This window comes from Aricia agestis, chromosome 8, assembly GCF_905147365.1.
Source record: "Aricia agestis chromosome 8, ilAriAges1.1, whole genome shotgun sequence".
In the NCBI taxonomy this organism is placed as follows: Eukaryota; Metazoa; Arthropoda; class Insecta; order Lepidoptera; family Lycaenidae; genus Aricia; species Aricia agestis.
In genome coordinates this window covers 14,565,478-14,582,003 of record NC_056413.1, presented here as the reverse complement: position 1 = coordinate 14,582,003, position 16,526 = coordinate 14,565,478, and the positions used below count along the sequence as shown (strand labels likewise).

General features: G+C 38.0%; 2 protein-coding genes across 2 annotated transcripts in view; one reads left to right on the top strand and one right to left on the bottom strand.

The window, feature by feature from the left end:
• LOC121729456 (probable E3 ubiquitin-protein ligase HERC2) overlaps window positions 1-8,809 on the bottom strand; it is a 60,065-nt gene extending 51,256 nt beyond the window's left edge. Inside the window, exons 1-12 of the mRNA XM_042117973.1 lie at window positions 8,364-8,809; window positions 7,267-7,441; window positions 6,810-6,954; window positions 6,535-6,702; window positions 5,600-5,869; window positions 4,879-5,034; window positions 3,308-3,436; window positions 2,890-3,010; window positions 1,809-1,977; window positions 1,411-1,621; window positions 522-670; window positions 102-261 (exon numbers count right to left, since the gene is read on the bottom strand). Of these exons, the coding sequence (XP_041973907.1) occupies window positions 102-261; window positions 522-670; window positions 1,411-1,621; window positions 1,809-1,977; window positions 2,890-3,010; window positions 3,308-3,436; window positions 4,879-5,034; window positions 5,600-5,869; window positions 6,535-6,702; window positions 6,810-6,954; window positions 7,267-7,441; window positions 8,364-8,687 (2,177 nt within the window). The 5' untranslated portion in view covers window positions 8,688-8,809. The remainder of the gene's footprint in view (window positions 1-101; window positions 262-521; window positions 671-1,410; window positions 1,622-1,808; window positions 1,978-2,889; window positions 3,011-3,307; window positions 3,437-4,878; window positions 5,035-5,599; window positions 5,870-6,534; window positions 6,703-6,809; window positions 6,955-7,266; window positions 7,442-8,363) is intronic.
• A 385-nt stretch (window positions 8,810-9,194) lies between these two features.
• On the top strand, window positions 9,195-16,191 carry LOC121729458 (cyclic AMP-dependent transcription factor ATF-6 beta). Its single transcript, XM_042117979.1, has 13 exons — window positions 9,195-9,324; window positions 9,960-10,155; window positions 10,679-10,797; window positions 11,259-11,344; window positions 11,482-11,539; window positions 11,737-11,966; window positions 12,170-12,345; window positions 12,555-12,705; window positions 12,915-13,012; window positions 13,423-13,520; window positions 13,737-13,940; window positions 14,024-14,404; window positions 15,447-16,191. The coding sequence occupies exons 1-13, from the start codon at window positions 9,282-9,284 to the stop codon at window positions 15,803-15,805; spliced, it is 2,199 nt and encodes a 732-aa protein (XP_041973913.1). The 5' UTR covers window positions 9,195-9,281; the 3' UTR covers window positions 15,806-16,191.
• Window positions 16,192-16,526: the final 335 nt, after the last annotated feature.

Here is a 16,526-nt window from a genome sequence, read left to right as displayed (position 1 = left end):
ACGGATAGTGAAGTCCAATTTTCCAATAGTTCTCTGTAACATGATACTCTGCATCTCTCTCTCTCTCTCTCTCTCTCTCTCTCACACACACAATCTCTCACCTGTCAGTAAGCGCGGCGTGAAAGTGTTCCCCGGTGTATACGCGCGTGACTCGTATAGTGGCGAGCGACGTCAGAGCGCGGGGCGTGCCCGCATCGCCCTCCCCGAACACTTGCACCGCCCCCTCCCACGTACAACACAGTGTTTGTGCTTCACCCCAACCTGTGTACGGAGGAAAACTAAGTGTAATCAGCGCGCGAGCTTCAAGGAAATATAAGAAACGTTGGGGTAATAGTGAATGATATTATACGATGGTTAAGATTGACCCTGTAGTCGTGTGCTCCTTAGCTTTTGATTACTTAGGGCCTAGGGAAGTATCAATCGAAAGTATTTGAACCTATATAATTTATAATGACATAAGTAAATTCTCACAAATTATTACAGTTACGAAAAAAGTATCACCAACAAAAGTACACATTTACCAAGAGCGACGTCAATGATTCGTTCTATATTGTGTGCGTTGAATGACACAGGTTGTGGCGTGAGACAGTTCTCGATGGTTCCGTGACCGAGCTTGCCGTGAGCGCCCCGCCCCCAAGTGTATAACGCACCGCGAGTCGTGATGGCCGCACTGAAAAAATAACATGGGTTATAATCAAGGCAACACAGTTAGTATTTGTAGTGTCTTGTGTTACATCTATTTAGTACCTATTTACCTCATACCTCTGATGCGGATAACATTAGTTAACGTTAAAAGTATGTAAATATACAAGTTGTATCTTATGTCTGCATCTCTATACACCACAACGCCTTATCCGCGTCACGTGACTCCCTGCTTACCGTCTGATAACATCTTCATCTTCTTTTTTTTTTTTTTAATGAAATAAGGGGGCAAACGAGCAAACGGGTCACCTGATGGAAAGCAACTTCCGTCGCCCATGGACACTCACAGCATCAGAAGAGCTGCAGGTGCGTTGCCGGCCTTTTAAGAGGGAATAGGGTAATAGGGGAGGGTAGGGCAGGGAAGGGAATAGGGGAGGGTAGGGAAGGGAATAGGGGATCGGGCCTCCGGTAAACTCACTCACTCGGCGAAACACAGCGCAAGCGCTGTTTCACGCCGGTTTATGTGAGAACGTGGTATTTCTCCGGTCGAGCTGGCCCATTCGTGCCGAAGCATGGCTCTCCCACGTATAAATTTCTTCTTACTCACTCGCACATATACATCTATCCCTCACACCTGCACGCCACGCCGGCGGCGACTTGCACCACGTCATGATGCGCTAAATGGTGTAGCGACCCAGGCAGCCATTATCGTCTACGCTCCACCATACTCACTCCTCTCCCTCATACTTATACGTCTATCTCACTCACCTGCACGCCACGCCGGCGGCGACTCGCACCACGTCATGGTGCGCTAAATGGTGTAGTGGCTGCGGCGCGTCGCGCGGCGCCGTGTCACCGTGTCCTAAGCGTCCGTCATCCCCCGCCCCCCAAGACCACGCCCCTCCGCACGCACCGCGGCACAGGTAGTGACGTCCGAGCGGGTGACACGACACTTGAGTTATTGTTTTACTTTCCAAACCTGAAAATAAACAGACAGTATAGTTCCTATTCACGTGGAAGTTTTGGTCCTTACGTGTCTGATCCACATCGAAGCAAGTTGAGGTATTGCACACACATCGTCAATCGTTCTAAAACTGACATTTTTGACACTTGGTTGATACCATTTTCGACGCTTGATCAAAGATGTATTTTGCCTTCCAACTTACCGGGTATAAGATGAGGCGTCATCGTATCATAAGGCAGGGTGTAGACAGCGCCATCTTGCGTCAGCAGCAGCGCTAGTTTCTCCGCGCACGCGATCTGCTGTATACGCAGACTGCCGAGCTGCACCGGCCCAGAGTCGATGCAGATTACTTCCTGTGCTGATTCTGTGCACTGTGTTATAGAAAAAATATGTCGAATACTAAATCTATACATATTATAAAACAAAGTCGCTTTTTCCCTCATGTCCCATTTGTTCCCTTTAATCTTTAAAACTACGCAACGGATTTTGATGCGGTTTTCTTTAATAGAGAGGGTGATTCAACTTATGGATATCCCACAATAACATTTCTTTGTCATTTTCTTTTTACGACAAATAATGGCTAACTTTCGAAGCAATTTTAATAAATACAGCATTAATCCTTATCCAATTAAATAACTTAAATACATTGTTGATTTATTGTAGATCTACATGGCCCTTTACAGCATACAATTTAAATGAATATTTTCGAAGATATTACAGATTTCATAATTTTGCGGTGGTACCGACCAATGCGGGCCACGGGTTGTAATATTAATGAATACAAGTCAAAACTGCAAAATCGATTTTAATAATTTTTTCAGTGGCTATATATTTTATACCCGATGCGAAGCCGGGGCCGGTCGCTAGTAATAAATAATTAAATTATAAATAAAGCCTTTATTCAACGAATTTAACCACACAATTATGTAGCAAAATAAGAGGCTGAATACAGAAACGCAGTCGCCAGAGGCAGTCGCACTATGAAGTTTGAGGCTCGGCTCAGTTTGTTTTTTAAACTAGAGCATCCTACAGCCATGTAATTTACACACATTGCTGTCGGTGCCACTGCTTGGTGAAATGAAAAGGATGACATGTTAGTGAATTCATTCTTAATTCCATTTTAATATTCGGACATGCGACAAATGACGAATACATTAAGAATTAATAATTTTATTTAAATACATTAAGATTTAAGACATATTACGTCATTTTAAGTTACTTCCAAAACCTACACTCTACGGTAAAGTTAAAAAACCTTTATAAGAGTCAACATTATTACTTACAGTGACAAATCCCTTGAGAGGCGGCAGTAACGGAGCCCCTAGCCTGTCCAAGTGGCAGAGCAGCGCGATACCGGCCTTCCGCACGCTCATCAACCCATCTCCACTTGGTATCGTCAGCTCCCTGATTAGTAGAAAAATTTTAGCTAAAGCCTATGCTGTTCCCCGGAGAAATTGTTCAATTACGATATGACTTTGCATGCTCCAAAAACTATATTATATTATATATTAGATTATATAATAAAGTTTTGGAAAAGTTACACATTTTTTAAATTATGATTGGGTATGCGTTGCATTCGTTATTTCGTGATAAATATAATTAAGCATACTATTTGTTTGGTAATTAGAACAGAGTCTCGAGATATAAATGGCCATGTTTCGTATTAGGTATACCAAATGTCTATTATTTAAATACACTTACTTCAGAAATGTTTCTGTGGGGTTAGATTCTGTGTTGGGTTCGGAGTTGATGATCGGACTGGGCGCCGACACTTTCGCCATCCGCCGGAGAAAAGGTCCCAACGGTGCTGTGCATTCTTCCAGGATTATTCTAAAACAAATAAAACAGTAGTTAGTTAGGGCCGGGACACAAAAACACGATACGACGTCGTGTCGTACCACGACGCGGCGTCGTTTCACGATGCGACGTCGTGTCGTGGGAATCCACGACGAGCAGAAACTCACGATGCGTCATCTTTGAATTTCTACGTAAGTTTCTACGACGCGACGTCGTGCCGTATATCGTGGCACTTCACGATGTCGCGTCGTAGTTTTTTACGATGTTCGTCGTAGATTCCCATGACACGACGTCGCATCGTGAAATGTGGTACGACACGACGTCGTATCGAGCTTATGTGTCCCGGCTCTTAGTGGGGTTTTTTGGGCCCAAAAGGTAGCTTGAACCGTAAATTTGGCGTCATTGAAAGTAGCCTGTGCTTCTATAGCGGTTTATATTATTTTTGTGCTTAATTACTTAAATATGGGCCTAGTGGTATTCGAGTTTATTCAATGCGAGCAAACAAATCATTTCGATTTACAATATAAGCGAATTGTTAATATATAAGTATATAATATGAGAAGGACAAGCCATGATGCTAGCCAAAGAACATTGTAAAAATGTTTACTCACAATGTTGTGACTTGGTTTGGACTTCACATAAAAATACATCAGTCTGACAGTTCATTACTTCAAGAGATTTTAAGCAAATAAAAGTATAATTTAACTTTTTAATCGGGACTTAACGCGACTTATTTAAGTAGTAATGCTACTACGAGTACATAGTGTGGTAAATGCGTCACCTTTATAGGAAAGGGGCTCACCAGTATAGTAACAGTTCCAGTATGTATGTGAAGAAAAAGATAACTCACGTTGAAATAGTTTTTATTCCACATACACAGTATATAGTTCAAACACAGAAGGCACAAAGGAAGTTCACAAAGATAGTCAATAGCGCACAGCACAAAGAAACAGTGGAAAGAGAAAATACATAGAAAATAGAAAGTCTATAGCGCAAAAGTAAGCGGTCAGCGATACGGTTAGCGGCGCACGTAACAGGCGTGGCGCGGGGAGCGATTCCGACTCGACTGCCAGGGCCGGCTCGAGTAGTCGTTCTGCGCGTACGCAAACAAAGGAACATTGTATCGATATAATATCATATCGACATACGTGTTTGTGTATGTGTAATGTAAAACGTGTAAATATAATATTTATTATTATTTACTAGTTATAAGTTTAGGTTAGTATTAAGTTTTTATAATATATTAGTTATTATTTATTATTTATAATAAAAGGTTCGAGCTAACTATCTGTGCTATGTGTAGTAGGTGAGTAGCCTACACCACCAGTATGTACTCGTAGTAGCATTACTACTTAAATAAGTCGCGTTAAGTCCCGATTAAAAAGTTTAATTATAATGCAACGCGAAAGTTTAAAAAGTATAATTTGTCATGCTTGTATACTAACACCATACTCTTATAGAAACCATATACAAACCTGTTATCCGGCTGTCGTTTCTGTTTCGGCGGTAGATTAACGAGCACGTCGGCGGCTTTCAGCAGGGCGGGGAGCTCGGCGCGGCGCGCGCACAGCTCCACCCACACACAGAGGGACGTGCGCCAGTCGCCTTGCGGCACATTACAGCCCACTTCACTGTGAACATAAGATCATGTCAAAGTCGGAGCTTACACGTTCATCAATCCATCAATCTGGTAAAGATTGACGCGAAACTGAACGTCAAACTCACGGATTGATGGGGTAATCATTTTTTTATTATGTACTTTTTAACCATCAATCTGGCGTCAATTCAGATTGATGGACTGAACTGATGCCAGATTGAGCGTGTAACCTACGTCGTAGGGGTTATTCACAATTCGAATTTCGAACTCGCGGTTAGAGAACACGCTCCATTGCCCTATTGCGTCGCGTCATCGCAACAGCTTCAAAAGTACACACGATGGTAGTCACATAAGAAAATAGGGTTCTGCTGTCATGTAGCACATGTCTCTTTTTACCACCCAGTGCTACTGATAGTGGCATCTCACTTGTTCAGCTCTTTGTTTCTCTATTCCGCTAGGTATATTAACTTTATGGATGATTCCCATCACTGCAGCCTTACAGTTTTCTAATCTGTTTCGTCTAAAAATAAACTGTAAATAGACATTGTAAATATACATTATGCAAAGTTCTGAAACCCTGTTATATTCAATCAACATACCCTGCAACAACTTGGTGTAGAAACTTCGCAGCGCTGTCGACAACTTCAGCCCATATCTTCTGCGACCTGGGAGCCTGGTATGCTGGTACGTTACACTGTCCTGTGCCAGCGTACAACGCCGCATCGGGCAACGCTCGCACGGCGTCGAGGGCGTCACGTAGCAATGCAGAGCAGACGTCCGCGTCCTCGCCGCATCGCCACGCGCGACGAACGAGGGACAGGGCGAGTCGCAGCGCCGCTCTTGCTCCCACACGGGCTAGTCCTATGGCACTAAAATTAAAAAAAAAAAACAGGTAATATACTATTTATTTATGGTGGCATAATGTAGGTCACTAACTCTGAAAGAAAGTCTGAAAGTAATTTGGAAAAAATATAACATGATTCAGACAAAAACTACAAAATAATTACAACATAGAAAAAACACTTCTCTAGGATCTGACAGAAGTTTCAAATAACAGAGAAATTGCTGTTAGTGGCGCAACCAATTTATTTTAATTTATACAGGGTGCAATTAAACCTACCGGCCAAATTTTTTTTAGGGCTTAGGTATCATTAGAGAGTCCATATAACCAAAAAATAGGGTGCTATTTTTTAATTTTTTACAATAACATATTTTATCCCACTTGGGGTGCTCTACCCACCGCCGCGAAGTGACGCGATGGATGATCAGGAAAACGCGCGCACGGGGGGCGGGGGCACGTCACGAGCCTGCGACGCGAAGTGTCCATTAATTGTGGTGTTTTTAGGATAGCTTTCGGATGCCATTTCTCAACATTCCAGCTCTGAGTGAATAAGTGAATAAAAGAAAAAATATGTGTATTTTTATTTTAACAAGGATTAATATGGCCGGAAAGTTTAATTGCACCTGTATATTTTTTTTTTATTCAAAATATTGCCATACCCAAAGAAGATCACATTAAAAAAAAAAGTCTTACCCCTCAGCATCATCAGTATGTTCCTCAATATCCTCTTGGCTATCAGTGCTTAATTCCACAGACTTCTTCAGTGTGCTCACAACACTACTAAGGGCCCTGTTACTTGCTCCATGTACGGGCTTCTTTTCTAATTTCACTTTCTTTCCATCTCTATTATGATTTTGATCTCTAAAAAACAAAAACACCATTAGAGATAAAATACCTAAAAACAAAACCTTTTTTTTTAATATCAAAACCTTTTTTTATTTATTATAGCCAAAACAATTTGTTCTTACCTTATCACAGCTACAAGGTGTCTATGACATATGACTATCAATCTACGAATTTGTGAAACAAATAGACAACTAACAGCAGTGTTGATAGCACGAATCCTTTGTTCCCATACCAAAGAGTCAATCAGGCTTTGTATACATTCTGGTCCTGTTTATTAACATTAAAAAACATTTATTTATAGTCAATTTAAATATAAAATTAAGTAGTATTTACTTGACTAGACTGACATGACTTTCAAAGAAAAAATTTTTACTGAGCACTAATGGAAACAAACAAACTGGAAAACAAAACAGACATTATCGAAAAATAAACTGCTTTGAAGATTATTTACATTAATTCATCAAGCCCCATACGGTCACCGGTGACCGAGACAACAGAAATTATATTGTGTCTGTCCCAGGAAAACCTATAATCCTTAGACAAGAGAATAAACCTGTGCATAACAAAGTATACATTCACCTGGATCCAACTTCCATTTAATTTCATCAATTACTTGAAGAGATGGTGGAGGTGCAACTATTTTGGACTGGATAGCCAATCGCAGCTCCTCCTCTGCTGACAGAGCAGAGCACGGTGCACAGGCACAGCCCGAGTGTGGGCCGCACAGACCATCACAGCAAGTGCAAGTCAAAATCTACAGAAATATATACATAAGTTAACATAACAGAGCAGGCGCGGTCGCAGCTTGAAATGGGGGGGGGGGCTCACTCACTAGACTAACATATTTTTTTATCTGCGCCCTCGGACAGTTCTGGGTTGACAGCTGTCTAAGGTCGGACGCAGTGGTCATTAGGAGATACAGTGTAAACTCTATATAACACTACACTGAAGGGACCGTGCATTTTATGACGTTATATGGAGTTGTTGTTAAACGGAGAGAAGAAAAATCAATACTTTTTCGTCATTATACATTGATTTCCTTTTTCTTTACTTTAACCATATTTACAGTCGAAAATTTATGTATAACTGAGAATATTATGATAACGAATAAATATTAATAATAATCCATGACTCCCTATTATTAGTAATTGGGGACTAGGGTCTAAAACAGCATACACGTGCAAATCAATCTCAATATGTAAACAAAAGGACTAATATCTTAGAAAGTTCTGTATGCATGATGCCGAAAGTCGAGTTTATTGCGGTCTAGGATAACAATGCGACAAAAAACTGAACACAGATGTGCAGTTTTTACTAATTTAAAAGGTACTTTTTATTGTTCAATTGTTGTAATGCTGACGTTATTGAGAGTGGGTGTGATGCTATGTAGAGTATATCATTGTATGGTAGACAAGTTACACCAACCAAAGTCAATTGATTTCGACGCTTTAGAGAGTTTGTCGTTAAATAGAGTGACATTACATGGAGTTTACACTGTAGCTAGAAATTTCCTTTTATTATTTGGCAAGATTTTGAGATAGATATTGAGATATTTCAATTTGACCTAAGATTTTGGAGGGGGTCATGTCCCCTGTGATCCCCCCTTACGGACCGCGCCTGTAACATACAAGAAATATCAAATTACCCACAAGTGTATAACTAAGGCATCTACTTACTCTAAGGCCACAGTAATATTTCCCACTGTCTCCCAGCTTCGCAGTTATTCCGGCTCCGTTCACAAGACCATTACCAGCGTCGAAATATATTTCTCTATCCAATAGCAGGCTGTTGAATGTGGCGCAAAGCGATTTGGGGTCGTGTAGGACTTCTTGCAAATCAGGATTTAGCCATTTAGCATCTAAATGATGTTGCGGACGAAATATAAAGTCTTCCTGTTCATCTGGGCCGGACATTGTCGCCGCCGGTGACTTCAAACCACTTGGAATTGCACATAAATTATCTAAAATCTGAAAGCATTCTCTAGGATTCAATGGCAACATTGTACTTCGGCGATTAATCTATCATATCTTTGCGGTTGTGAGCATAGCATTGTGAAAAGTTTTAAAAACAGCAGCAACTTAACAAAATGTAATTAGAATTACTTAGTAAATTTTAAAAGATAAATTCATAAAATTGGGGATAAATGAAAACAGTCAATTGTCACTGTCATTTGTCAAATCAATAATGACATGTAACTTTTTTACAATAATAATTTTACTTGCGAAAGTAAAACTTGAAAGATAGAATTCTTATAAAGTAATATTTAGTGTAGACTGTAGAGTGTAGACTGTACTACTGTAGATGAGACCCATTTCACAGGCCGTGACCTGGTTAATGGCTATAGCAAAGTGCAAACTTATAAATTAACGCGTTTTTTCGAAAATAAATATATGTACACACTTTACACACAAGTCACTACACAGTACATCTCTAAAATATTCTGTCTAATTAAATATGAAAAACTAAGAAGACGAAGAAGAAAAACTCACATTGAAACGTAGAATGAATGAAGTGGTGTTTTTATTTATTTAATAATTTTATTGTGCTCCCGGATAATATTTTAGAAGCCAAAACTGAGTTCAAGACCGTTTCCAATGGATGCAGATATCTTTAGTGGGAACAAGGATTATTTGTACGGTAAATAGTTCACATCCTTTTCGCGCAATAAAACTCCGGCGAGTTATGAAAACAAAAGTGCAATGTCTTGTGAATTCACTACCAATTAATGTCGTTAACCTTCCGGTTTTGTAACTTATGCAGCAACATCTTGCCTCGTAAACCTTGAAATTACTTTCGGTTTCATTAATAAAGAGGATAACAAAATTTCGACCATGTTTCGACCTCATATGTAAATTCATCATCATACTTCATAATCGAATTAACCAATACAATGTTGAACTCGTCTATTACATAAAAGCTCGAAATAAGTTTTGTAAATAAATATTAATCAGAAAGGTGGATCACCTTGACATAATATTACAGAAGTAAAACTTTATGCATTATATTAGCAACCCTAAATTACATTTAATTTTTAATACTGTATGCTATGATAGTGCAAAAATACAGAACGATTTGCAGTTGCAAGATTACTTATATTATGTTAAGGAAAGTTCTTTATGCTAATTCTTACAAAGAAAAATAATTGATTCAATCAAATTTTGTCAATATAATATTACCAAGTGGTAATAGACTACCACAAGTCTCATAAGAGATTAAACATCAACTTTACAATATTATTTTAAAAGCTTATTTAAATCATCATTTTATTTTAGACGAAGATTATCTCTTAGACCAGTTAACACAAGAGTACAACTGGTCGTTACTGGATGCTGCAGATGCTTCTCCAAGTGAAATCTTAGCAGATGCCGTACCACTGTTGGTGCCATCTTTATCACCAGGCTTAAGCACAAAATCCTCCTCCAATGAGAGTGGCAATTCTGACTCCAGTAGTGATGATGATTCCAAAAAGTAAGTTGCACATAAATAAACAAAACTGTATCTAATACATCGATTAGTTACATATCTACACTAATATTATAAAGAGGAAAGATTTGATTTTTTGTTTGTTTGTTTGAAATGAATAGGCTCTGAAACTACTGGACCGATTTGAAAACATTTTTTTTGTACTACTACATTTAAACGCGTTTTTCTTACTTATGCTATTAATCCTTATCAAAATAATTTATTTCACTAAGTACAGTTAATTTAGATAATATTTGGTCTTTGAATGATTAAAATCAGACATATGGTTTAAAAATTATGGCGAAATTAAAATATTACGGTAGTTCAATATAAAATTAATTATTGTCATGATTGGTATTAAAGAATCGTGTTTGTGGTTAACTACAACTAATGGAAAAGAAATTAAAATATAATACAACTTTCAATTAGTGGAACTTTGAAGATGGATAAGAATTTCACTGGCACAATTTACCTTTTTTTAATTATTTCTTTTAAGGGATGTCACGTAGGCAATATTTTTTATTTTTAGCTCTGTTCGGACCACTAAATGGCAGACCTCCCAATCGCCTATTGACTGGGCAGCCCTAGACAGTGAACCGACAAATGAACTGAAGCCAGAGGATGTTGAATTATTTCTTCATAAGACAGGTAGCAAAATACTTTAGACAGTTATTCTTGTTATTAGTTTGTTGTGTGTTATTTTTATTATATATTTAATAATATTAAAACAGTTTTAAAAATGTATCTGTCTTTAGTCTGTAACATTTTCATGCTTCAGCTTCAAAAATGTTTTAGATATATTCTATGAACATAATATAATAGTTTTTAACATTGAATAATGCATGGTTACTGTAGTATTCTAGGGACACTGGCTCACTAACACACCCAGTACCACTGCGGAGCGCACGTCTATCCACCGTCACTGTCACTATGCAACTGAGAGATATTGACTACTTGACAGATGATTTATATAGACTGCATCCCTACTACTGGTGTTTATAAGACAATGTTAATTATCTACTACGTAGATACACTGCGCATACACTACAGTTACTATGTTATAATATATAATACGGACGTCACACGGATAAATGTGTAATAATTTTCAGCACCTCGTCAGAACCATGTCATTCCAAATTCCTTGCAAAATAAAAAACATGGACCTGTCATGGCTATTGAAAATGGTATTATACAGGTAAATTGATATAATTTGTTTGCTTTTGATATACTTACTATAAGTAGATAACAAAGTTTTAACAATAAAATTTCTAGTATTTTTTCTATTTCAAATTTTATCGCATTACAAATCTAACTTGTTATTATCCCTTTCAGGTTGTGAAAAAAGATACTTATGTCCATGACAATTATTATGCAAATGTTAATAGTAAGGGTGAGTTATTAATTATTATATTTTATTTATCTTCAAACAATCCATAATTTATCATATTTGTAAACAAAAGGGTCCTAACATATCTTCTTACTTTTCGATTTTGATAGTCGATTTAAAATCGATCGAATACTACTTGAGTACTTGACTAGTGTAGAGTGAATTCTAAATAAAAAAAAACATGTACATATTTTTTACAGATACAGTAAATAATGCCTCATTTAACGTCATAAATGAAAACTCTATGAAAAGAGAGATCAACCAAGTTCCTATAGAGAGGAAGGTACCTTGTATACTGAAGAGAGCTGTGAACGTTGCCAAACCATCACCCATAGTGGTGCCCACCGATAGTACAAAAAACGGCACAATATCGTTGTCACCCCTACCTCAAAAAGAAAGCCAGTTCAGTCCAAATGCGTATGTTATTGAGGTAATTTTTTTTAAGTTGTTACATACTATTTGTGAACGCAGTATAATCCCATAAATAGTGCATATTAGTTTGTCTTTCGCTAAGACCAAAACAATAATTATGACTTTTACATCATTGGAGTCTTAATAAAATTAAATAGGTTACAATAAAAAAAAAAACATTTAAATCGTTTTGTAACTATATTTTTTTATTTATCTTTGTAGACGAAATCTAAGAACAATATAGTGTTAAACTTAAAGCCAGAAGTTCACAGAACAAGCATAGATGTCAATGCAACGGTAATAAAGGAGGAAGCCAATTTACCGATGATAGATTTGTCTAGGCTAACAGATGCAGAGATCAAAGCACTCAAGAAACAGCAGAGGATGATCAAAAATCGGTAATACTTTAGCTAATAATTCCACCGAAATTATTCCCATTAAAGTTATTATAATAAAATTTTGCACCCTTCTACCTTAAGGCTTCAGTCTCAAATTCAGCGAAAGCGGGGCGGGAGCGGCGGCGGTGCGTTCCAATGTATAGATTTATATGGACAGGCCTCTCTCTCTCTTTAAAAAAATTGTCTTTATCTTTTCTTTATTTTGCCAGTGAATCAGCTTGTCAGTCCAGACAGAAAAAGAAAGAATATGTGTCAGCACTGGAACAGCAGCTACTAGAAGCACACCAAGAAATTGGAAGACTCAGGCTAGAAAATAAGCTGCTAAGAGATCAACTTGAGTCTAGTGGTCACAAACGAAAAGTAAGAACCATTTTTAATACAGTTGCACAAAATCGTTTATCGCGCAAGAACCGTACATTTTTTCGGAATCAAAAGTATCCTATGTCCTTTCCCGGGACTATCTCCATACCAAATTTCCTCAAAATGGGTCCAAACACCAGCGGTTTACATGTGAAGAGACGACGGAAAGACCATAAAACCTAACTTAATAATTTGCTTGCTTGTTTTAGATACCTCGAATTGATTCGTCAATTTTGGTACCTAAAAAGAATATTGCTGTGATTTTTGCGATGGTGTTTATGGTGTCAATGAATTGGAATGTTATTGGGTAAGTTGACAAGGAAGACGTTATGTATCTCTACATATCAATTACCCTAAAGGTACCGTTCCTATCAGAGCGACAAGCGACCGCGATCGACAAAAAAAAATCCACTTTATCCTATTCTGTAGGTTTCATTTTGCTCTACGTCACTACAAAGTAGTGGAATCGCTAGACCAATGTCGGTAGAAAGTGAAACCTATTAACCCTAGGTCAAAAAGTGGCATTTTACTTTTATTTTTGTCGGTCGCTGTCGATTGCGGCAAGGATCGGAAAGCCGCCTTCATTTCGATAATAATAATATGTGGTCCGACTTTTTATATGATTATCTCTATTCTCCTTTTATCAATATAACTATTCTTCTTTCTTTTTCATGTCTGTAATTAATTTAAATTTTTTTTTACCTTTTTTTGTTACAGCTGGTCTACAAAACCATTTGTCGGGCCTGGAGATACACCACATGTGGGGTCAAGACATCTTCTTTGGTCTGAGGATAATGAAAATAATGTGTCTGTTGGTATGTATGATAATATTATGTATATCATACAATAAACACACACACACAAGACTGAATAGAAAAAAAGAATATAAATCCTACTTTGCTGTTTGCGTGCGAGTGTGTAACGTTAAAATTAACACTCGTTAATTTTAACGTTACACGTTAATTTTAAGTGCTGAAAACATTACACAATATCATATAAACTTTATTAGTTAAAACCTAAATGTATTTTAGATTACGACCAAAGCGGCGAGTTTATGAATCAAAGTTACAATGGAGTCAACTGCCAAAATAAAACTAATGATGTAAATATAAACCAAACTGAGAGTATAAGGATAGCTGGGGAGTTGAAGCGGTGGATTGGTAACGGAAAAACTTTGAACTGGACTGGCTCTTCAAAGGAGAAAAATTACTATTTAGATGAAGATAATCTTGAAGGTATTTATAATTTTACTCATCAATTGTAACCTTCATATTTTACCATTGTAACAAAAAATTATAAAAACTATTTATCTTCTCAGATGCTCTACTTGATTCCTACAGACCGTTTAGGAAATTAAAAATTAAAAACGTATTCGACACATCAAACAGAAACGCCAGGAGTATTCGAGAGAAAACGAAGATCCGTCGATTCAAGCGTAGCTCATTTGCTAAAGAAATGGATCTAAGAGAACACTACTACGACCGTCTGTATCACAAGCCGATAAGAAAAGCTATTGATGATTTAGACATGGATCGATTTGCCGAATGGAATACATTCCTACGAGCGCTTGATAGAAGGGACGATACTTTTTATGTGGTCGGAGTGGGCAAAGGAGAGCATTTGTTGTTGCCAGCGGTGTCCCATAATACAACTAGGCCGCCAAAAATGGCGCTGATTTTACCGGCAAGATTAGGCAATGGTAAGTTAATGGAAAATTTGCTATTGAATAGTAACGCGAAATATTGTTCAATGTGATGAATACCATCAAAACATCCACCAAAACAGTAAACAGTTTAGCTGGAGTCGCATACTTTTTTTTTTTTAATGAAATAAGGAGGCCAACGAGCAAACGGGTCACATGATGGAAAGCAACTTCCGTCGCCCATGGACACTGGCAGCATCAGAAGAGCTGATGGTGCGTTGCCGGCCTTTTAAGAGGGAATAGGATAATAGGGGAGGGTAGGGATGGGAAGGGAAGGGAATAGGGGAGGGTAGGGAAAGGAAGGGAATAGGATAGGGGATTGGGCCTCCGGTAAACTCACTCACTCGGCGAAACACAGCGCAAGTGCTGTTTCACGCCGGTTTTCTGTGAGAACGTGTTATTTCTCCGGTCGAGGCGGCCCATTCGTGCCGAAGCATACTACGGTGATCTCGTGGACAGCGCTAGGAACTTCCGTACCTTCAAGCCTTTTTGTCACAATTATTATTGGCAACAGTCAAACATAATAAACTCCAATATTAACTTAGCTTTAGCTTAGGAGTCACAATTATTAACCTTATTTCCGTGGTGCTCCCCCTTAAGTTCTTTGACTTTCGGTCAATGCATTTGTGCTGTCTCCCGCTTTTATGGGGAGGGAAACTGGAATCTTCCTACTCCTCCTATTTTCTTCTGATTAATTTCGTTGCGGGTCCCAAGACAGTTTTAGCATGTCCCTCGGGCTCACTGAGATCATATCGAAGGGTTTTCGTGGTGCGATACCGCTGTCGATCCAGGCGACACAGGAGATACAGTGGTGGGAATAATGTGTGGTGGGCCAAAGCCCGATAAAATGAAAAAAAACAGTTTAGCTGTTTCAGCTTTCGCAAGTTCTTCAGTATTGCTTTGGACATTATGACTTATAAGGAAAGCCTAAGCTTTAGAAAATGTAACTCAAATTAAGTGCGCAATGCTATGTTGGTAGTACTGAGCCACGTCACTGCCACGCCCTCAAACATGTTTTTTATCGAAACATCTATTTCAGATTCCCTTATGAAGGACCATGTAACACTGATGCAGATAGACTGTTCGGTCGTGAACACGACGCTCGTCAAATTAAAATCGGAAATGTTGCCTGAGAGCATCAGAAAAACCAACGAATATCAGCCCGTACAGCCGCATAGAGCAGACAACATTACAGACATGAAACTCAAGAACATAAACAAGTCTAGTCTATTACAAACCATAAACAAAGAAGGTATTTTGATAGACAAGAAATTGAATTTAGAACCCAGTGAAGATTTGAAAGTCGATTCCTTCACGCAATACCTGTTTTCCAAATCCGACGTGAAAAAAGAAAAGCAAGGTCGAGCCCTTAAAAAGTTAGCGGTAAACAAACCTTAGATGTAAGTTTGCAAATATTAGTTATTGGCTAGGATTTAGGAATATAAGTATGTATTTATGATGAGATTAGATAATTATTTATAGCACTTTGCTTGACTTAAAGCGTTTGCGCTAAAATCTAAAGCCAGATTCGGGTATATTAATGTTACTATTCGAAAATTCCATTGCAATAAGAACAGCAGGAAGGAGAAGGATTTTGACATGAAAATATACATTTATTTTATAAAAAGTGAAATTTTAGAAGCTTTTTCACATATTTAAAACGATACGATACTGCATATTGCAACGATATCAACGAACAAGATTTTTTCCAAATTATTCCGCTAGGTGTCGCGATTACTATGTTCCTCTTGTGATTGGTTTTTTTTTTGGCGTAATAACATTTTATTGGCTATTTAAAGGATCATATCATAAACTAGATGTTCCGCGCGGCTTCGCCCGCGTAATTTAGGAATTTCACGGAAACCGTACATTTTTCCGAAAAAAAATCGCCCATGTCCCTTCACGTGTGCCAACTGCCAAATAACATAAAAATTGCTCCAGTAGTTCTTAAGATAATAAGCAATTTCAAATAATTTCCCCCGTTTTTTTTCACATTTTCCTCTATGTCTTCGCCCCTATTAGTCTAAAATATAGTCTATTATGATAAAATATAGCCTATAGCCTTCCTCAATAAATGGGCTATCTAACACTGAAATAATTTTTCAAATCGAACCAGTCG

Bases quoted from the DNA above. Each gene is read 5' to 3' on its own strand.
- LOC121729458 (XM_042117979.1), top strand. From the start codon at position 9,282: ATGGATGCAGATATCTTTAGTGGGAACAAGGATTATTTGTACG. The intron at 11,967-12,169 runs GTAATTTTTTTT...TTATCTTTGTAG, and splicing joins CAAATGCGTATGTTATTGAG to ACGAAATCTAAGAACAATAT. The intron at 12,346-12,554 runs GTAATACTTTAG...TTATTTTGCCAG, and splicing joins CAGAGGATGATCAAAAATCG to TGAATCAGCTTGTCAGTCCA.